Source organism: Schistocerca serialis, chromosome 10 (assembly GCF_023864345.2).
Source record: "Schistocerca serialis cubense isolate TAMUIC-IGC-003099 chromosome 10, iqSchSeri2.2, whole genome shotgun sequence".
In the NCBI taxonomy this organism is placed as follows: domain Eukaryota; kingdom Metazoa; phylum Arthropoda; class Insecta; order Orthoptera; family Acrididae; genus Schistocerca; species Schistocerca serialis.
Window position 1 is genome coordinate 246,123,783 of NC_064647.1, and position 22,558 is coordinate 246,146,340.

Consider the following 22,558-nt stretch of genomic DNA (forward strand, 5'->3'; position numbering starts at 1 on the left):
GAACACAATTAGTACATAAGCTTTTATCGTGGCTGGCTATCCACATCCAGTCCACGTACTCTCAACAGCAGTTCAACGTCTAATAAACAGTCACTGTTTCGAGTCTCTCCATTTGTTTTTTAACAATACAATGATACATTACTCCTTGCAACCGGCCATGGAGCTTCCGGGCCGTATTTGCTTATTCTTGGCAGGTCGCGCTGAACACTTGCCAGCGCCGACAAATTATCTCCCTTCCAGTTTCGCCTGCACAAAAAATAAATGGGTGCAATATCCCATGCTCATCCTTACGCCCTGCTTTAAAATAACGTGTGTTCGAAACGGCTCCAACACAAGTGTCTCCGGACTTTCGTAAAATTCTGGGGGGCACTACAAAATGCTATAAACATAGGTTTTCCTTTCCTTACTCTATCCTTTAAGGTAAGTCAGAGAGTCAGTATTGCCTCGTGTGTACGAACATTTATCTAGAATTTAAACTGATCTTCCCAAAAGTCGGCTTCTATCTGTTTTTTCATTCTTCTATAAGGAATTCGTGTTAGTATTTTGCCACCATGACTTATTAAACTGATAGTATGGCAATATTCATGCCTGTCAGCACTTGCTTTCTTTGGAATTGCAATTGTTACATTCTTCTTGAAGTCTGAGGGTATTTTTTCTGTCTCATACATCTGGTCCACCAGATGGAAGAGTTTTGCCATGGTTGGCTCTGCCAAGGTTGTCAGTAGTTCTTACAGGATGACATATACTCCTGAAGCCTTCTTTCCCTTTTTTTTCAAATTGTTGTTGGAGTATGACATCTCCCATCTCATCTTCATCCATGTTCTCTTCCCTTTCTATAATATTGCTGTTGTATAGATCCAGCGCATAGTCTTCGCACCTTCAGGCTTTCCCTTCTTTGCTTAGTACTGGTTTTCCATCTGAGCTATTAATATTCATACATCAGCTTCTCTTTTGTCCAAAGGCCTCTTTAATTATCCTGTAGACACTGTCTGTCTTTGCTCTAGTGAAATATGCTTCTAAATCCTTACATTTGTCCTCTAACAACCATAGCTGCATGGCCATTGTGCTCTTCCTGTCAGTTACATTGTATAAACATTTGTATGCCCTTTCACCTGCTTCATTTGCTGCTTTTATATATTTTCTGATTTCATCTGTTAAATTCAATATCTTGTGTGTCATCAAAGGATTTCTATTAGGCTTTGCCTTTTTACCTCTCTTATCCTCTGTTGCTTTCATTATTTCATGTCTCAAAGCTACCAATTCATCTTCTACTGTATTTCTTTCCCGTGTTGTAATCAATCGTTGCCTAATGCTCCCTCTGAAGCTCCCGACAACCTCTGGTTCTTTCAACCTATCTAGGTGCCATCTCCTTATATTCCTACCTTTTTGTAATTTCTTTAGTTTTAATCTACAACTCATACCAATAAACCAGAGTCTACATTTGCACCTGGAAGTGTCTTACAATGTAAAATCTGGATCTGAAATCTCTGTCTTACCATTATATAATCATTCTGAACCATTCCAATGTCTCCTGATCTCTTCCATGTATACAACCTCCTTTCGTGATTCTTAAACCAAGTGTTAGCTATGATTAAATTATGCTCTGTACAAAATTGTACCTGACGGCTTCCTCTTTCATTCCTTTCCCTCATCCCATATTCACCTACAGTTTTTCCTTCTCTTTTTGTGCCCGTTTCAGGGCTGCTGTTTGCTGCAAACTTTTTTCCAATACCTTGAACCGTTCAAAAAATGGAAAGTGTGTTACATCTTAAGTGACTCCTTCTGTATACACAGCTGATCGCAGTGTGTAAAGTAAACACATGGTTTGAAAGCAGCTGAGTATAGTAGGAAGGCAAATAGAGGCGCTCTCTTCTCTCTCTCTCTCTCTCTCTCTCTCTCTCTCTTGTTTTCATGTGTACAAAGTAATCTACAAGAAATTTCCATGATTATTAGTTTGCTTTAAAACAAGCGTTCAGTGCATAGTGTTGTGGAATGGGGAAAAAAACCGCAAATTGGCGTTCATAAGAAGAAGTAATCGAAGCCCACACCTACTACAGTAGTACAAGTTTATATGCCAACTAGCTCTGCAGATGACGAAGAAATTGAAGAAATGTATGATGAAATAAAAGAAATTATTCAGATCGTGAAGGGAGACGAAAATTTAATAGTCATGGGTGACTGGAATTCGAGTGTAGGAAAAGGGAGAGAAGGAAACATAGTAGGTGAATATGGATTGGGGGACAGAAATGAAAGAGGAAGCCGCCTGGTAGAATTTTGCACAGAGCACAACATAATCATAACTAACACTTGGTTTAAGAATCATGAAAGAAGGTTGTATACATGGAAGAACCCTGGAGATACTAAAAGGTATCAGATAGATTATATAATGGTAAGACAGAGATTTAGGAACCAGGTTTTAAATTGTAAGACATTTCCAGGGGCAGATGTGGACTCTGACCACAATCTATTGGTTATGACCTGTAGATTAAAACTGAAGAAACTGCAAAAAGGTGGGAATTTAAGGAGATGGGACCTGGATAAACTAAAAGAACCAGAGGTTGTACAGAGATTCAGGGAGAGCATAAGGGAGCAATTGACAGGAATGGGGGAAATAAATACAGTAGAAGAAGAATGGGTAGCTTTCAGGGATGAAGTAGTGAAGGCAGCAGAGGATCAAGTAGGTAAAAAGACGAGGGCTAGTAGAAATCCTTGGGTAACAGAAGAAATATTGAATTTAATTGATGAAAGGAGAAAATATAAAAATGCAGTAAGTGAAACAGGCAAAAAGGAATACAAACGTCTCAAAAATGATATCGACAGGAAGTGCAAAATGGCTAAGCAGGGATGGCTAGAGGACAAATGTAAGGATGTAGAGGCCTATCTCACTAGGGGTAAGATAGATACCGCCTACAGGAAAATTAAAGAGACCTTTGGAGATAAGAGAACGACTTGTATGAATATCAAGAGCTCAGATGGAAACCCAGTTCTAAGCAAAGAAGGGAAAGCAGAAAGGTGGAAGGAGTATATAGAGGGTCTATACAAGGGCGATGTACTTGAGGACAATATTATGGAAATGGAAGAGGATGTAGATGAAGATGAAATGGGAGATACGATACTGCGTGAAGAGTTTGACAGAGCACTGAAAGACCTGAGTCGAAACAAGGCCCCCGGAGTAGACAATATTCCATTGGAACTACTGACGGCCGTGGGAGAGCCAGTCCTGACAAAACTCTACCATCTGGTGAGCAAGATGTATGAAACAGGTGAAATACCCTCAGACTTCAAGAAGAATATAATAATTCCAATCCCAAAGAAAGCAGGTGTTGACAGATGTGAAAATTACCGAACTATCAGCTTAATAAGTCACAGCTGCAAAATACTAACACGAATTCTTTACAGACGAATGGAAAAACTAGTAGAAGCCAACCTCGGGGAAGATCAGTTTGGATTCCGTAGAAACACCGGAACACGTGAGGCAATACTGACCTTACGACTTATCTTAGAGGAAAGATTAAGGAAAGGCAAACCTACGTTTCTAGCATTTGTAGACTTAGAGAAAGCTTTTGACAATGTTGACTGGAATACTCTCTTTCAAATTCTAAAGGTGGCAGGGGTAAAATACAGGGAGCGAAAGGCTATTTACAATTTGTACAGAAACCAGATGGCAGTTATAAGAGTTGAGGGACATGAAAGGGAAGCAGTGGTTGGGAAGGGAGTAAGACAGGGTTGTAGCCTCTCCCCGATGTTGTTCAATCTGTATATTGAGCAAGCAGTAAAGGAAACAAAAGAAAAATTCGGAGTAGGTATTAAAATTCATGGAGAAGAAATAAAAACTTTGAGGTTCGCCGATGACATTGTAATTCTGTCAGAGACAGTTAAGGACTTGGAAGAGCAGTTGAATGGAATGGACAGTGTCTTGAAAGGAGGATATAAGATGAACATCAACAAAAGCAAAACAAGGATAATGGAATGTAGTCTAATTAAGTCGGGTGATGCTGAGGGAATTAGATTAGGAAATGAGGCACTTAAAGTAGTAAAGGAGTTTTGCTATTTGGGGAGCAAAATAACTGATGATGGTCGAAGTAGAGAGGATATAAAATGTAGGCTGGCAATGGCAAGGAAAGCGTTTCTGAAGAAGAGAAATTTGTTAACATCCAGTATTGATTTAAGTGTCAGGAAGTCCTTTCTGAAAGTATTTGTATGGAGTGTAGCCATGTATGGAAGTGAAACATGGACGATAAATAGTTTGGACAAGAAGAGAATAGAAGCTTTCGAAATGTGGTGCTACAGAAGAATGCTGAAGATTAGATGGGTAGATCACATAACTAATGAGGAAGTATTGAATAGGATTGGGGAGAAGAGAAGTTTGTGGCACAACTTGACCAGAAGAAGGGACCGGTTGGTAGGACATGTTCTGAGGCATAAAGGGATCACCAATTTAGTATTGGAGGGCAGCGTGGAGGGTAAAAATCGTAGAGGGAGACCAAGAGATGAATACACTAAGCAGATTCAGAAGGATGTAGGTTGCAGTAGGTACTGGGAGGTGAAAAAGCTTGCACAGGATAGAGTAGCATGGAGAGCTGCATCAAACCAGTCTCAGGACTGAAGACCACAACAACAACAACAAGAAGAAGAACAACACCAAAAATGCAACAGGAGCGTAATATGTAGGAAATTGTCCACGCAACCTGCCACTGATGATGCCTTGCAGAAAATAAAGGCGAAACGCGTATGGCACTAAAATTGTGTTTTGTTCAGTTGCTGTCAGACGGTCCATAAGTGAAAATTATTAATATACCGTAATATTATTAGTTTCAGTTGGTTGCTGTATAACTTGACTCTTTCCACATCCCCTGGAGGCTCTCCTTGATGACAGGATTTGCAGGACACAATGTGAGGATGAGTAAGACTCTCACGTATGTTCAGCGAACTCAGCTGTTGGGATGGGCAGACCGTTTCAAAATTCCGGGAGCCCACATTTCAGTAGAAGTTGAGAAATATGTTACTTTTGCAGACTAAGAGTGCATTGTTTGATGCCCATGTTGATAATAATAGATTAATTTGTTTGTGTACAAAAGGGTACCAAGAACTTCTCTTTCTGCACTCCATCTGCAAGTAGAACAGGAGGAGATGGATGTGGGAAAGTGATTCTGGCACACTGTGTACCCTCTGCCACACACTGCACAAACATAGATGTGAATTGGTCATCCAGTGTGTCATTTGCAAATATACAAACCTGTTTTCAAAAAAATTTTACAGACATGTGAGAAAGTATGTTGTTACAAGATGCCCGTTTGATGACGGTCTGTTGGTCTGCAGGGCTGTGAGGAGCTGCACGACAACTTCACAGAGGAGGCACCATCCTGGTCGGCCTTCCGCTCTAAGGACTACGGCTACATGCGGATGAAGATTTTCAATGCCAGCCACCTCTATATGGAACAAATATCAATAGACCTGGTGCGTATAAGGTTACTTTGCTCATATTTCTAGACAAGCTGAGAAGTTGTGACTGTTGTGTTCCATTACTTTACATGTCTTCATTTTAGTATGTGTTGTGTGTTCTCGTGACAAAAGATCGTAACTAGTTAATAATTCCCATTATCTTTAATCTTCCTTCACTGTTTTGCCTCTCCCCTTTGTCCATAAGTTATTAAGAGATAACGCTTAAGCTCAAAATTATAGAATTTGTCAGTAATGTTCAGTTTCAGTTCACTTTTCAGAGCATTGAATATGTATCTAATTGTTTGCAAATGCTTAAGAGTCAAAGTAAGGTTGTTTCATCAAGACAATTGTAACAGGGACTACTGACAAGAATATAAAGGCTTCTCTTCATTAACCCCAAGCAAGTCATAGTAGTGGGGGCCAAAGAGGTACCTGTGGTACGTTGTTAGAATCTTTTCTGCCATTCTGGATTTGTGGCAAGTTTTGTTGAGGCATCTCTAATAACCATCTTACGGAAAATTCAAGATAGACTATAGCGGGGTGTATTATCAGGATGTATACACCTTGGTAAATCTGGGAAAAACCCGAGAATTTTTTCATCCAGGAAAAACTCAGGAATTTTTCATTGTTTTAGTTGTCACTCAAATTGTTCTAGTTCATACTGGTAAGAACTAGTACTCTAACAAAGAATATTACTGCATCCCGCTACTGCAGAATAAAACGTGTAAGAGAGAGACAGAGAAAAAAAAAAACTTCAGTTGCAAAGGAAATGTGCCATTTATAACAACAGAACACCGCATGCATCCAAGCATCTGCCAACAGCAAAATGCGTCAAAGGCCTTAGGATGAAGACTATGCAATACATCCTAACAACAAACTGCTCTCGATGAGCGTGATGTCACAAGTGCTTGCATTAGGTTTGTTTGAGCAGTTGCCAGCAGGCTGATGCGCATGCACAGTTGAGTCGTGTGTGAGCAGTACCTCCTACTGCCTCTGGCTACTTGATGCCAGTGCTAACCAAAAAAAATTTTGTGGTGCGCCCGAGCTGCCAGAGCCATGCACGCGCAGAGCAGTCCGAGATGTAATGGGGAGGGGATAGTTTCCACATGATCCGTGTTTACATTTAGTGATTGTGCTGTTTCCTCTTCGTGTACAGCTCCCACATAAAATGAAAACGAAACAGATTTCTGTGGCCGGGAGATATCAGATGAACTAAAATACATTCACATAATTGTGGAAGGCTAAAATATATTATTAGTTTGTTTTCTGATTTTATTTTATTTCCACATTTTTGGCAGTGAAGCATTAATCGCTTCACAGAACAGTGAAGTTTGCTAAAGAAATTTGGCTTTTATTAATCTTTTCTGATGAGGCAGTCAATTTATGTGAAACAAAGTGTTTCATTCCACAATATTGGCTAGTTCAAACTCTTCACTGAATTTCAAGAGCACGTTTTTATCTTCTGGCACACATGGCATTAAGCCAAACAGGAGATAGTGCAGTACTGGTACTCCAAGAAAATTTACATCCTGAAAACCACACTGAAAAGCTTAGTATCAGTTTGGCGCCTACTTCATTGTGAATCTGGACATACAAATTGTGCGTTTTAATACAGCTTACAAAATTACAATGCTCTTGCAGTATCCTCTCATGTCCTGTTTCTTTTATGATGTAAGATCTCTTAATGCTTTATACATATGGGCTTCCTATGTCATTGTAGTTGTGCATGCACAGTAACACTGGTTTTAAGGTACTCTCTGGCAACTGCTGAACCGACCCTATTTCTAACAGGGCTCGGAGGAAAGTATTGCGAATGGCAGTTTGAAAAGCATTACTTTCAAAGTAAATTTCCTTTTACGCAAGATGAATTGCGCTACTTGTGAGAATGTGCGATGAATTTCTTAAATCGCAAAGCATTTGACTCTTGTTTATAACTCAACACCTTGAGGACCAGCCACTTAGAAGAATTAGGAGACCAGACATTTATGCCATCATTTTAAATTTTAATGGCACACTTGTGCTATGTATCTTAAAGCGTAATGCACACAAAGAGAGATCAGTGTTATATGTGGAAGTTTAGCTTCTCTTGTAGTTTATCTTCGAGACCAGTATTATGTGAAATCTTTGCCTTAGTGTTGGGAAGTTCTACGCTGGTGTATAAAACATTAATCATTCAAAGGATTGATAAGTTTTACCATTCCAAGAGAAAATATACTGTCACTTAACACGGAAAAAGTGTATTTTCACTCAGCGAAGAAGTGTTTTTTAACCAGGAAATCTGGATTTCCCCCCCCCCCCCCCCCCCTTGTTGTTTTCATATACACCCGTATATGTTCACTATAAGAAAATGTTTACAAATTATTTCAAATCTTTTTTGTCTGTTGTTTCAAAGTCTTTACATTACAATAATGTAGGAACAGATGTTCTAAGTTTTATAAAAAAAAAAAAAAAAAAAAAAAAAAAAAAAAAAAAAAAAAAAAAAAAAAAAAAAAAAAAGTATTGAATATGAAATGGTGTATTTTCCCAGTTTTGGCCACATGAATTCTAGCTATGGCAAGTAATTTCCTCATTTTTGGCCACTATATATTGTTATAAAACTGGGGCTTTAAATTCCAGAATCAATGTGCTAGAAAGTGTTTTTTTTTTTTTTTTTTTTTTTTTTTTTTTTTTTTTTTTTTTTTTTTTTTTTTTTTTACAAACAGATACAAACATGCATAAAGTAGATACAAGTTACAGAAATTTAGTGGGACAGAAAATCATTAATAAGAAGTATTGTAATGATTGGCTCAGAAAAATGTATGATTTATTCCACTTTAGGAACCAGAAAAAAGAGGTTTCATCCATATTAAAACTGTTACTATCAATTGACATATCCTTATCATTCAGTGTTACAAATACTTCCTGGAACCAATTTCTTATTTTTCTTCCCTGAGAATATAGAATTGGGCCCCACATTCAACATCTTTTTGTGAGAAAATTTTGTGTCAAGGGACAGATGTGACATCACTTTTTTTCCAGGTTCATAATGTGCAATACAGCCTTAGAACTTCACAGACACGCATTTCAATAAGTTTTTCTGTAGATGCACTTAGATTTTCCTTAGCAGCTAGAAACCCCATGTTGGAGCAGTCCAGAACCAAGTCCATCAACCCCTTAAGAGAGAATGTGGGTGACAAGCCCTGTAGATTTTAGTGGAGATAGGCCATAAATTTGAATTCTTAATGTTGTTGGAATAATGTCAAACTTGCTTGCATTAACAACCTTCATTCCCTCAACAATAGCCCCCAGTGCATTTTTAACTTTGCTAGGAGAATACTGAAGTATCTTAGTCTTAGTGTGACATGACTCAAAAATCTTGAGTTAAAAAATGTTATATTTTCATAATTTGTATTTCATGTTTTACTGTATTATATGGATAGGTAATTAATATGAAATGTTCAAGAAAGACTGTTAGTAATATAAAAATTACCAGAAATATTTTAAATAAGCCTACTGAAATAAAATAAGCATAGCTAGAATCCAGACCAAATCTGTATTATAGATAATTCTAAAAGTGAACAAAGCAGGACACTTACGAGGGGCGGTCAAAAAGTTTCTAACCTAAGAAATAAAAGAATGATAGAAATTTTGTAATACCAATTTATTTTTCAGTATAATACCCATGTACACTAATACATTTGCGGGCACAGTCAGATAACTTCTGCAAACCATTCAAATAGAAGGTCTTCAATTTCAAGGTCAACAAAGCATTGTCACTGCATATCATTGTCAAATTGTCATCCTTTGAGGTATTTTTTATTTATTTATTTATTTTTCGGTGGGACCACATTTAGGAGAAGTCTCCATGGTCATGGAACGAGTCAATACATGAAATTATAACACGATTGTAGAAACAGATAAAATGAAATATAAGAAACATATTCAGGCGACAAGTCGTTAGTTTAAATAAAGAAAATCAAGAATGTAACACTGGAATTTGCTTAATTTTTTAGCTCTTCCAGGAGCTCCTCGACAGAATAGAAGGAGTGAGCCATGAGGAAACTCTTCAGTTTAGACTTAAAAGTGTTGGGCTACTGCTAAGATTTTTGAGTTCTTGTGGTAGCTTATTGAAAATGGATGCAGCAGAATACTGCACTCCTTTCTGCACAAGAGTCAAGGAAGTGCATTCCACATGCAGATTTGATTTCTGCCTAGTATTAACTGAGTGAAAGCTGCTAACTCTTGGGAATAAGCTAATATTGCTAACAACAAACGACATTAAAGAAAATACATACTGTGAGGGCAATGTCAAAATTCCCAGACTATTGAATAGGGGTCGACAAGAGGTTTTCGAACTTACACCATACATAGCTCGAACAGCCCGTTTTTGAGCCAAAAATACCCTTTTTGAATCAGAAGAATTACCCCAAAAAATAATACCATATGACATAAGCGTATGAAAATATGCGAAGTATACTACTTTTCGTGTTGAAATGTCACTTATTTCAGATACTGTTCTAATGGTAAATAAAGCGGCATTTAGTTTCTGAACAAGATCCTGAACATGGGCTTTCCACAACAGCTTACTATCTATCCGTACGCCTAGGAACTTGAACTGTTCCGTCTCGCTTATAACATGCCCATTCTGTCTGATTAAAATGTCAGTTCTTGTTGAATTGTGGGTTAGAAACTGTAAAAACTGAGTCTTACTGTGATTTAGCATCAAATTATTTTCCACAAGCCACGAACTTATATCATGAACTACATTATTTGATAATGTTTCAATATTACACACAAGATCCTTCACTACCAAGTTGGTGTCATCAGCAAACAGAAATATTTTTGAATCACCTGTAATACTAGAAGGCATATCATTTACATAAATAAGAAACAGCAGTGGCCCCAGCACCGACCCTTGGGGAACGCCCCATTTAACAGTGCCCCATTGGGACTGAACATCATTACCACTCTCAATATTGCGGAGGATTACCTTCTGCTTTCTGTTCTTAAAGTAGGAGGCGAACCAATTGTAAGCTACTCCCCTTACTCCATAATGTTCCAACTTCTGCAGTAATATTTTGTGGTCAACACAGTCAAAAGCCTTCGTTAAATCAAAGAAAACACCTAACGTTCGCAACCTTTTATTTAATCCGTCCAAAACCTCACAGAGAAAAGAGACTATAGCATTTTCAGTTGTTAAGCCATTTCTAAAACCAAACTGTACATTTGACAGCAAATTATGTGAATTTAAATGCTGCAGTAACCTTGTATATACAACCCTCTCGATAACTTTAGCAAACACCGATGGCATAGAAATAGGTCTATAATTGTCAACATTATCCCTGTCTCCCTTTTTATAAAGTGGCTTCACTACCGAGTACTTTAATCGGTCAGGAAACCGACCACTCCTAAAGGAAAAGTTACAGATATGGCTAAGTACTGAGCTAACATACGTGGAACAATACTTCAGTATTCTGCTAGATACCCCGTCATATCCATGAGAGTTCTTGGTCTTTAGTGATTTAATTATTAACTCAATCTCCCTCTTGTCAGTATCATGGAGGAGCATTTCAGGTAACAGTCTCGGAACACTTTTTTCTAAGAGCGCTATATGATTCCCTGTTAGGACTAGGTTTCTATTCAGTTCACCTGCTATATCCAGAAAGTGATTATTAAGTACTGTACATACATGCGACTTATCAGTAACACGGACATTCCCACTACGCACTGATTCTATATCCTCGACCTGTCTCTGCAGACCAGCCACTTCCTTTACGACTGACCATATGGTTTTAATTTTATCCTGAGACTTAGCTATTCTATCTGCATACCACATCCTTTTTGCCTTCCTAATAACTTTTTTAAGCTCCTTACAATACTGTTTGTAATGGGCTGCTGCATTTAGATTTTGACTGTTTCTAACGTTTTGATATAATTGCCACTTTGTTCTACAAGATTAGGTTTGGGACAAGAAAAAAGTCTGATGGAGCCAGATCTGGAGAATGTGACGGATGATGTAACAATTCTAACCCACAGTTTCCAGTGTGGCGAGGACTTTGTGCACCAGTGCGTTGTCCTGATGCAAAAGAACTCCATGCACCAATTTTCAATGCCTTTTTTTTTCTTTATTTCTTCTCTCAAGCTGCACAGAAGAGTGCAATAGTATGGTGCATTGATAGTTACACCCTTTTGCAAGTAATTTGAAATTTTTTTGGGGTAGGGGGTGAAGGATGTTTCCATTGTCGTGACTGTTGTTTTGTCTTAGGATCGAAGTGGTGAACCCACGTAACGCCCATTGTCACATACTTTGCAAGAAGGCCAACTTCATATGCTTCAGATTGGCAGATGATTTCTTCACAACATTGCACACACTCTTGTATCTGATCTGCATTCAAGTCTTTTGGGACCCACCAAGATGAAACTTTTCACATTCCCACAATATCCACAACAATGTCACGAGCACACCCATGGGAGATTTTAGACGTGGTTTCAATGTGCTGCCATATTGTTCAATGATCCTTCAAAATCGTACTGTGAATTGCAGTCACTGTTTCATCAGTGGCAATGGTGACAGGTCTTCCGCTCCTTGGCACATCTTCCACCCACATTATTCCACGTTCAAAGTCAGACACCCAGCCGCATAAGACAGATCACTGTCCTTAAGTGTACTCCTCATGTCCTCCACAATTTCCTTGGGCATCATTTCCTACAAATGAAGATATTCAATCACAACACGGTTCTTGATTCTTTTGGTATTCGCCATTTTGCTTACACTATGGTATACTACACATCCTAGTGACAAAACTAACGAAACTGGAGCTGCGAAACTTGACTTGCATTCCTGCGAAGGGTCACCATAAAAGTAGATTGTGTTGTTTGTCTGAGACATTATGGTAGCTGTCTGGGGCTAGAAACTTTTCAACCAGCTGTCGTATATGTTTGTATTTACGGCCACAAGGACGGCCGTAGCAAGGAATCGGATATGGATCTGTTACTGGCCGTAGAAGTTAATGGTATGAATTTTTGGTTATATGATATTTAACTTCTAACAAATGAAACTATAATATTTATCCTTACCTCTTAACAGATTGTTTCTTCTGATGTTTTATTTAAAAGTGTAGAATATGAGAAACTGATTATGCATTTGCTTAAAGAAAAACTCTATGACACTCAATTTCTTCATCACAGACCTTTTCACAAAATTATGACTCCAAACAAGAACAGAGAGAAATGCTCCTATAATTAATTAAGTAGTATATGAAAAGGATTGTTGATACCATGTAGAAAAGATGCTGAGTCACAGAAAAGCCCAACCAAAAGACTGTCGAAAAGTTGGCCGAAAGCTAACTAGCCTTTTGTCAAAAGTAGAAAACATACATACACACACTCACGCAAATGCAACTAGCACACACATGACCGTAGTCCCTGGCAGTTAGAGCAAGACTGTGAGCAGCAGGGCATTAAGGGAGAGGCAATCAGGTGGGGGGAAGGAGGAGGCTGGGGCGGGGAGAGGGAGGGATAGCACGGTAGATGTCAGGGACGGCAAAGTGCTGCTCGGAGCATGCTGGGACGAGATGGAGAGTGGGGCAGCTAGGTGCAGTCGAGGGGTTAGGTGGAGGGTGGAGGAGAGGGGGAGCGGAAAAGGAGAGGAGTGGAGGGTTAGCGGAAAAGGAGAGAAGTAAAAAGACTTGTTGTTTAGTGGGATGAGGGCTGTGTGGTACTGAAATGGGAACAGGAAAGCGGCTGAATGGGTAAGAACGATGACTAATGAAGGTTGAGGCCAGGAGGGTTACAGGAATGTAGGATATATCACAGGGAGAGTTCCCACCTGCGCAATTCAGAAGAGCTGGTGTTGGTGGGAAGGATCCAGAGGGTACAGACTGTGAGACAGCCACTGAAGTGAAGGACGTCATGTTGGGCCGCGTGCTCAGCAGTAAGGTGGTCCAGTTGTTTCTGGGCCGCTGTTTGCTGATGGCCTTTCATCTGAACAGACAGCCTGTTGGTTGTCATGCCCACCTAGAATGCAGCACAGTGGTTGCAGCTTAGCTTGTAGATCACATGACTGGTTTCACAGGCAGCCCCGCCTGTGATGGGATAGGTGATGTTTGTGACTGGACTGGAGTAGGTGGTAGTGGGAGGTTGTGTGAGACAGGTCTTGCATCTAGGTCTATTACAGGGATATGAGCCATGAGGCAAGGTGCTGGTAGCAGGCATTGTGTAGGGATGGGTGAGGATATTTTGTAGGTTCGGTGGGCTATGGAATACCACTGTGGGAAGAGTGGGAAGGATAGTGGGTAGGACATTCCCCACCTCATGGCACAACGAGAGATAGTCAGAACCCTGGCTGAGAACGTAATTCAATTTCTCCGGTCCTGGGTGATACTAACAAGGGAACCTCCCCATTGCACCCCCCCTCAGATTTAGTTATAAGTTGGCACAGTGGATAGGCCTTGAAAAACTGAACACAGATCAATTGAGAAAAAGTTGTGTGGAACTATGAAAAAAATAAGCAAAATATACAAACTGAGTGGTCCATGTGCAAGATAGGCAACATCAAGGATAGTGTGAGCTCAGGAGTGCCATGGTCCCGTGGTTAGCGTGAGCAGCTGCGGAACGAGAGGTCCTTGGTTCAAGTCTTCCCTCAAGTGAAAAGTTTAATTTTTTATTTTCAGACAATTATTATCTGTCTGTCCGTCCTTCCAATGTGAGGCAACTGCGCCGTAGTTTGGGGACACTACACCTAAACAAACATCGAAACACACGACGTCAGTTGACTACATCACACAGAAGAGAGAGTATTCCTGCTAATGAGGCTCCCTGGCTGGCAGTTCACTGTTCGCTACTTTGGACTAGAGTGCATTAAATACGTGAGATGTATTCTGTGGGCAATATGAATCCAGCAAATATAGCTTGCGACTTCAATAACAAGGTCAATGAATATTTTCCGAACTGTAAGGAATTGGAAAGTTCTTTAAGGGATCGAATGATTGTCGAACATTTGTATGATTATTTCCTACATTTGTTGATAAACAGTACATGTGGTGATGACGATACCTTGCTGATTGCTGTGGGTCTGTATGTACCAGATCATGAGATTGTTGACGATCCGTACAAAGAACACAAAGAGGAAATCTGTGACTTCAGTCTGATGGTATTTCTTTGGGTTACATGAAGGAAATGCTCCAATACAGGTTACTGTCCAAACCAATTGAAAGACGCATATATAGATTATGGAGTGAAGTAACAAATAAATTTAAGAAATTTAAAGGGCTGGAGGAAAAAAAGCACAATTAAATATTGCAAAGAAGTCGCGGAACAAGGTGGAACCCAAAGACAGAAGTTCAGTGAACTAGAAAACCATGTATACCGACAATTTATTAAAGCCAGAAATGAATTGAGTGTAGTGCATGATACAGATCTACAGATTTGGGGATTGCATTACGCTAAACAAATCGGCCTGGACTTCAAGGCTTCATCTCATTGGCTTGTCATGTTCAAAAGAAAATACAAAATTACGAGCAGGAAGATTACGAAATATGTAAGCAAGAACTACGCTAATAAACTGGAATAACTTCTAGAGTGTTCCAAGACGTTTGTTACAGAAACTAACGTCAGATTCCAACAGTATAAAGATGCATATATTATCAACGCAGATCAGTCCGGTTTTAACTATCAGATGTGTTTTCCTGTGGAGGAATCGGTTGACCTATGACCTTGCAATCAAATGTTTTCAGTTCCCATTGGAGAGGCATATCCTTTCGTCTACTAATCGTACGGTTTTGCGGTGCAGTCGCAAAACACAGACACTAAACTTATTACAGTGAACAGCGACGTCAATGAACGAATGGACAGATCATAACTTTGCGAAAATAAAGAAAGTAAACTTTCCACTCGAGGGAAGACTTGAACCAAGGACCTCTCGTTCCGCAACTGCTCACGCTAACCACGGGACCACAGCGCTCCTGAGCTCACACTATCCTTGATGTTGCCTATCTTGCGCATGGACTAATCAGTTTGTATATTTTGCTTATTTTTTTCATAGTTCCACACAACTTCTTCCTGTTTTCTCAATTGATCTGTGTTCAGTTTTTCAAGGCCTATCCACTGTGCCAACTTATAACGAAATCTGAGGGGGGTGCGATGGGGAGGTTCCCTTGTAAGTCACGAGGGAAATGCTCGTCTGTGGCCACACAATGGGACTTTGGAAGGTGGTGGATGACTGGAAAATAAGGCATGGGAGATCTGTTTTTGTATAAGGTTGGAAGGGTAATTATGATTTGCAAAGTCCTCAGTGAGACTGTCGGTATATTTCAAGAGGGACTGCTCATCAATACAGATGTGACGGCTATGGGTGGCTAGGCTGTATCGAAGGGACTTCTTGGTATGGAATGGGTGGCATCTGTCGAAGTGGAGGTATTGCTGCTGGTGGTTGGTAGGTAGGTTTGATATGGATAGAGGTACTGATATAGCCATCTTTGAGGTGGAGGTCGACATCAAAGAAGGTGACTTGATGGGTTGAGTAGGTGCAGGTGAAGCAAATGTGGAGAAGGTGTTTAGGTTCTGGAGGAATGTGGATAGGGTGTCCTCACCCTCTGTCCAGATCATGATGGTGTCGTCAATAAATCTGAACCAGGTGAGGGGTTTGGTGTTCTGGCTGTTTAGGAAGGATTCCTCTAGATAGCACATGAATAGGTTGGTGTTGGACAGTGCCATGTGGGTACCCATAGCCATACTCTGGATTTGTTTGTAGGTAATACCTTCAAAGGAGAAGTGATTGTGGGTGAGGATATAATTGGTCATGGTGGTTAGGAAGGAGATGGTTAGTTTATAATCCATTGGGCTTTGGGAAAGGTAGTGTTCAATAGCGGTAAGGCCATGGGCGTGTTAGAGATGATGATGATGATGATGATTGGTTTGTGGGGCACTCAACTGCACAGTCATCAGCACCCATACAAAGTCCCAATTCTTTACAAAGTCCAATCTTGTCATTGTCACAAATTATGATGATGACGGCAACAGAAACATCCAGTCCCCGGGAAGAGAAAAATCCCCAACCTGGCTGGGAATCGAACCTGGCACCCCGTGATCCAGAGGCAGCAACAATAGCCACTAGACTACAAGCTGTGGACGGCATTAGGGATGTTAGGGTAAAGGAAGGAGGCATCGATAGTGACAAGCAAGGCAAGGCACTCTGTGGTAAAGGGACAGGAACTGTGGAGAGTCAGTGGCAGAACTGGTTGGTGCCTTTTATGTAGGAGGGCAGGCTGCGTGTAACGGGCTGAAGGTGTTGGTCTATGAGAGCAGAGATTCTCTCAGTGGGGTACAGTAACCGGTTGCAACGGGGCATCCTGGTTGGTTGGGTTTATGGACTTCAGGAAGCGTGTTGAAGTTAGGAGTGCGGGGAGTGGAAGGGGTGAGGAGAGAGGTGGACTCCTGGGAGAGATTCTGGGATGGGTCTAAGGATTTGAGGAGAGACTGGAGATCCTGATGGATTTCTGGAATGGAGTCGCTGTGGCAGGGTTTGTAGTTGGATGTATCTGACAACTTGCGGACTCCTTCCGCCATTTTAATCCTTGCGGTTCAATGCAACAGTGGTGGAACCTTTTTCAGCGGGTATGGTTATAAGGTCAGGACCAGTTTTTAGGTGGTGGATTGCAGATCTTTCTGCAGATGTAAGGTTAGTTTGCATGTTGAGGGATTTTTGGAATGATGGTGAGTGAGGTTAGAGGTTAAGAAATTCTGGAAAGTTAACAGAGGATGATTTGGTGACAGTGGAGGTGGAACACGGTTGGATGGAGTGAACTGAGTCAGGCAGGGTTCAACATTGGTCTTCAGTTGAGTCTGATTGGTAGTGCTGGTGGGGAAAAAAAAGTGTTTCCACTGCAGTGTCTGGGAGAAGGTCTAACAACTCCTGCTTGATTGAATTTTGGTGTGGGGCGAAAGGTGAGGCTTTTGGAAAGGACTGATACTTCTGCAGGGCTAAGGCTTTTGGAGGAAAGGTTCATGGCTGTTTTGGGTCTGTCTGAGTTCTGGATTCTGTGTGGTGGTGGGAGGGAATTTTGGAGGCTGGTGTAAGTGTAGTAGGTCCGAGAGACAGGGTTTGTCAGGGACATGGGGGAGGTTTGGTGGTTGTTGTAGAGGTGGCATACAGTGGTAGTCCAAGGCAGGAGTAGGAAGTGAGCAGGTTGGAGAGTTTTTTTAAGGTGGCATTGTCTTGTTGCTGTAGTTCCTGGAGGGCAACTCTTTCAATGTGTGTTATAGGATACAGGAATTTAGGATTGCATAGCAAGAGAATTTTACGGATGGAGAGAATGTGTAGTAAGGAGATTTGGGCCTGATTGATTTGATTTTGCACAACTATACCAACCTATTAATGGGCTATCTAAAGGAAGTCTTCCTAAACACCCAGAATCCCAAACCGCTCACTTGGTTCAGCTTTATTGGTAACATCTTTGCAATCTGGATCAAGGGTGAGGATACCCCAAGCACATTCCTCCAGAAAATCAAGACCTTCTCTAGTTGCTTCACCTGCTCCTACTTAACCCATTAAGCCACCTTCCTCAATACTGACCTCCACCTCAAAGTTGGCTATAACAGCACCTCTGTCCAATCAAACCTACCAACCACCAGCCATACCTCAACTTTGACAGCTGCCACTTGTTCCATACCAAGAAGTCCCTTCCATACAGCCTAGCCACCCGTGGTCCCACCTGTAGTGACGAGTGGTCCCTCTCAAGGTATACAGAGGGTCTCACTGAGGCCCTTGCAGATCTTAATTGCCCTCCCACCCTTGTATAAAAGCAGTCCTCCTGTGCCTTATTTTTCCAGTAACTCACCAACTACCAAAGCCCCCCGTCTGGCCACAGAGGAGCATTCCTCTCATGACTCATCACCTAGAGTGGGAGCAACTGAATTACATTCTCTGCCAGGGTTTTGACTACCTCTCGTCATGCTGTGAAGTGAAAAATGTCCTGCCCACTATCCTTCTCACTCCTCCCACATCGGTGTTACACTGCCCACCGAACCTTCACAGTATCCTCGTCCATCCCTACACAACCCCTGCTCCCAGCCCCTTGCCTCGTGGCTCATATCTGTGTAATAGAACTAGATGCAAGATGTGTGCCATACATCCTCCTACCACCACCTATTCGAATCCTGTCACAAACTTCACCTACCCCTTCAAAGGCAGGGCTACCTGTGAAACCAATCATGTGATATAGAAGCTGAACTGCAGCTACTTTGCTGCATTCTACACGGGCATGAGAACCAACAAGTTCTTCATCCGCATGAATCGCCACTAACAAACTGTGGCCAAGCAACAACTGGACCACCTTACTACTGACCACGCGGCCCAACATGGCGTCCTTCACTTCAGTGACTGCCTCACAGCCTGTGCCATTTGGATCCTTCCCACCAACACCAGCTCTTCTGAATTGTGCGGGTGGGAACTCTCCCTGAAACATATCCTATGTTCCCATAACCCTCCTGGCCTGAACTTTTGTTAGTCAGTGTCCTTACCCATCCAGCCCCTTCCCTGTTCCCATTCCAGCATTACACAGCCCTCATTCCACCAACGCTACCGGTCTTTTTACTTCTCTCCTCTTCTGCCCCCCTCCCCCCCTCTCCGACCCGGTCCCCAGCCCTCCATTTAACCTCCCAACTGCATCTAGCTGCCCTTGTCTCCACCTTGTCCCTGCACACTCCCAACAGCACCCTCCGCAACCCCTACCCTGCTATCCTTCTCCCTCCATGCCCCAGTGTCGTCCTTACCCTCACCTGGTTGCCTCTCCCATAATGCCCCGCTGGTCACAGTCTGGCTCTAGCTGCCAGGGTATGTGGTCATTTGTGTGTGTGTGTGTGTGTGTGTGTGTGTGTGTGTGTGTGTGTGTGTTGTCTGCTTTTGACAAAGGCCTTGTTGGCCGAAAGCTAACTTTCGAACAGTTTTGGTGTGCCCTCCTGTGACTCAGCATCTCCACTGTATGGTTATTAGCAGCTATCCTTTTTATATATTGTTACATTCCATCCTGGATTTTCCACTATTTGTTTGAGTAGTATATTTCGTGTTGTTTATAATAAGCTATTTTAAGACTTTCTGGTATTGAAAACAATCTTAAAAATTCATTAATTACATCAAAGTGGGCATAAATGTGGTAGTGGCCAAAACTGGAGAATTGACCCTACCAAAGTCTTTGTCAGAAACGTTTCTTTATATAGTTTGTATTTCTTACTGATTGCTGATTTGTTAAAGTTTGCCTGTAATCAGCTTTTTCTTCTGTCGCAAACATCGTCCAATATCTCGGGTGTTGGCACACGATAAGGAAAATCCTGAAATCCTTTGAGAGACCTCACTGTGACACTCTTAATTAAACTGATGCAACACAAACAAGTCTTCCTTCCGCTCCTCCCACCTGTCACTGAATGAAAATACTGAGCAGCTTATCTGTGTATAAATTTTGCAATATTGCTGCTGTGTGATTTGACAGAGGGAGGACCCAAGAACTTCATGTGTATTCCCTTAGGAAGCATTGAAGGTGGAAATTTCTAGAATATGAGAGTATTTCTGCACACATGAATGAAGTAGAGAGGTACTTCTAACCACAAAGTTCCCATGGCAAGATTTCACCATGAGATTAATCATCTACTAATTCCAGTTAGGTGTGGGATTCACCTATACACTGCAAATTTGACACAGGACTTGTGCAATGTTTGTATGGCATATCAATTTGTGATACTTGTAATTCAAATTATTTTCCCAGAGTTGTATAAGATGGATTTTATGAGCTCATTTCTTAGATGTATTGGGCGAGTTTCCCTTCCTGGCACTTTCTTAAGTGGTTAGCATTCGGGAGGACGACGGTTCAATCCCGTCTCCGGCCATCCTTATTGAGGTTTTCCGTGATTTCCCTAAATTGTTTCAGGCAAATGCCGGGATGGTTCCTTTGAAAGGGCACGGCCGATTTCCTTCCCAATCCTTCCCTCACCCGAGCTTGCGCTCCGTCTCTAATGACCTCGTTGTCGCCAGGACGTTGAACACTAACCACCACCACCACCACCACCACCACCACCACTCTGTTAATGATGTGATTTTGTGTAACATTAAGAGTGACCACATTGTTGTCTGCTGCTTCCTGTCCTAGTCTGGCTCTAGGTTGTATACTTAAATTTGGATGTTCTACCAAGGAAGTTGATGAAAATTAAGAGATGCATAATTTGTTTTGCTTTACTCTGCCAAAACTTCATTAGCAACTCTAAACCCTTCAAACAGAGGGTTAACAAGCTATTATCTGAAAACTATCATTCTAAAATACTGTAAGGTGTGAACTAAGACTCTAGTTTGAATCAAACAATGGAAAATCCTGGATGGAATGTAACAGTATTATGAGCAGGAAAGTCGCTACTCACCATATAGCGGAGATGCTGAGTCGCAGATAGGCACAACAAAAAGACTCTCACTATCAAAGCTTTTGGCCATTGGCCTTCATGCTACCATTGATAACAGCGAATACTGTGAGAAGTTTCCAGACAAGACAAGGCATACAGCACATACTGTTGAGATATATGCTGTTGTGCAGATACTTGGGTTGCAGTATAGATACAAAGTTAAAAGGGCTAAGAAATTAAATTAAATTAAATCCTGTCACAGCCTAACAAGCCATGAGTCCTTCATACAGAAATACTCAGAAAATATCTGAACAGCCTTCGTTACTTTGTTGTTGAAGTTCAGGTTCACTGTGTGTATCAGTCTGGATTGGGACTCCCAACTTTTAGGTGGTGTCCTTTTTCTCCTGGGGCATCTACTTTGGGATTTAGTTGAGTCTATCAGTAGATCAGGTTTCACTAGGCATGCCTGCAGCTCAGTAGATATGGGGAAGGGGAGTCTGGCAAAGCTTATAGGTGACAATGTAGTGGGACCACTCGTGGAAAAATTCCAGCAGTATTTGGTGTTGGAGCTGCACCTTTTTTAGATTGAAGCCAGCTGATAGTTATAACTGATTAAAGGAAGTCCCTCTAACTAAGGAATCAGCTTCAGAGGGTGTCAGGTATCCAAGTAGTGAAGGAATTAACATATTTCCTAAAAATATAAGAGGTATTAGAGATAAGTTAGTGAACTGCTTATAGATGTTGACCCTGACATTAGTGATATATCACTACACCACTTAAATAATTTGACAATTGAGAGGCTTCCTTTACCAGGATACAGATTAGCTGGCTGGTTTTCATGGAGTTCCTTGCAGAGCGGGGCAGTGGCAATGTACATAAAAAAAAACAGTATTCTGTTTGAGTCCATAGACATATCATGGCACTGCATTGAACAGATATTTAAATGTTGTGCAGGGGCAGTTGAATTTAATGAAACTATTAACTTCTAATTGTTGTTGTTTATAGGTCCCCTAACTCTGCTCAAGCTAGAGAAGGTTGTAAGTTCACTTACAGGAAGTACTAAAAATTAGTTATATGTGGTGACTTCAGTATTAATTTTGTATATGATTGTGCAAGAAAAAGGATGTTGGTAGATCTCCTAAACTCATATGATCTGATGCAGATCATGTTTTTTCCCAACTAGGGTGCAGGGGAACAGTAGCACAACCATCGACAATATTTTTATTCATTCTTCATTACTAGATGGGCATTCTGTTAATGAAAGGGTGAATTGTCTTTCAGACCATGATGCACAAATTTTGACACTAAAAGGCTTTTGTACTCAAACAAATGTCACATGTAATTACAAACTATGTAGGAAAGCTAATCCAATGGCAATAGAGAGTTTTTAAACCTCATTAAGAAACAAGAGCAGCAGGACATTTATAGTGCTCTTTGAGAGTTGCTTTCTGCTAAAACATTCTAAATGTGTTACTAGCTCAAGAGGCAGCCTGAGTGGCTGACTAGTGGGATAAGGATACCCTGTAGAACAAAGAAGGAGCAATAACAAAGTTTAGAAGCAGTCACAATCAAGCTACGGTAGCCCATTACAAACAGTATTGTAAGGTGGTTATAAAGGTTATTAGGCAGCCAAAGAGTATGTGGTATGCAAATGCAATAGCTAATTCACAGGATAAAATTGAAACCATGTGGTCAGTTGTGAAGGAAGTGTCTGGTCAGCAGCACAAGGTCAATGATATAAAGTCAGTCCATAGTT

The 22,558-nt window shown here is 41.0% G+C and overlaps 1 protein-coding gene across 1 annotated transcript in view; it reads left to right on the forward strand.

Annotated features, from left to right (window-relative positions):
* The window catches only part of LOC126424810 (acid phosphatase type 7), a 110,847-nt gene that overhangs the window by 82,524 nt on the left and 5,765 nt on the right, over positions 1-22,558 (forward strand). The window contains exon 8 of the mRNA XM_050087601.1: positions 5,320-5,457. Coding sequence (XP_049943558.1) covers positions 5,320-5,457 — 138 coding nt within the window. The remainder of the gene's footprint in view (positions 1-5,319; positions 5,458-22,558) is intronic.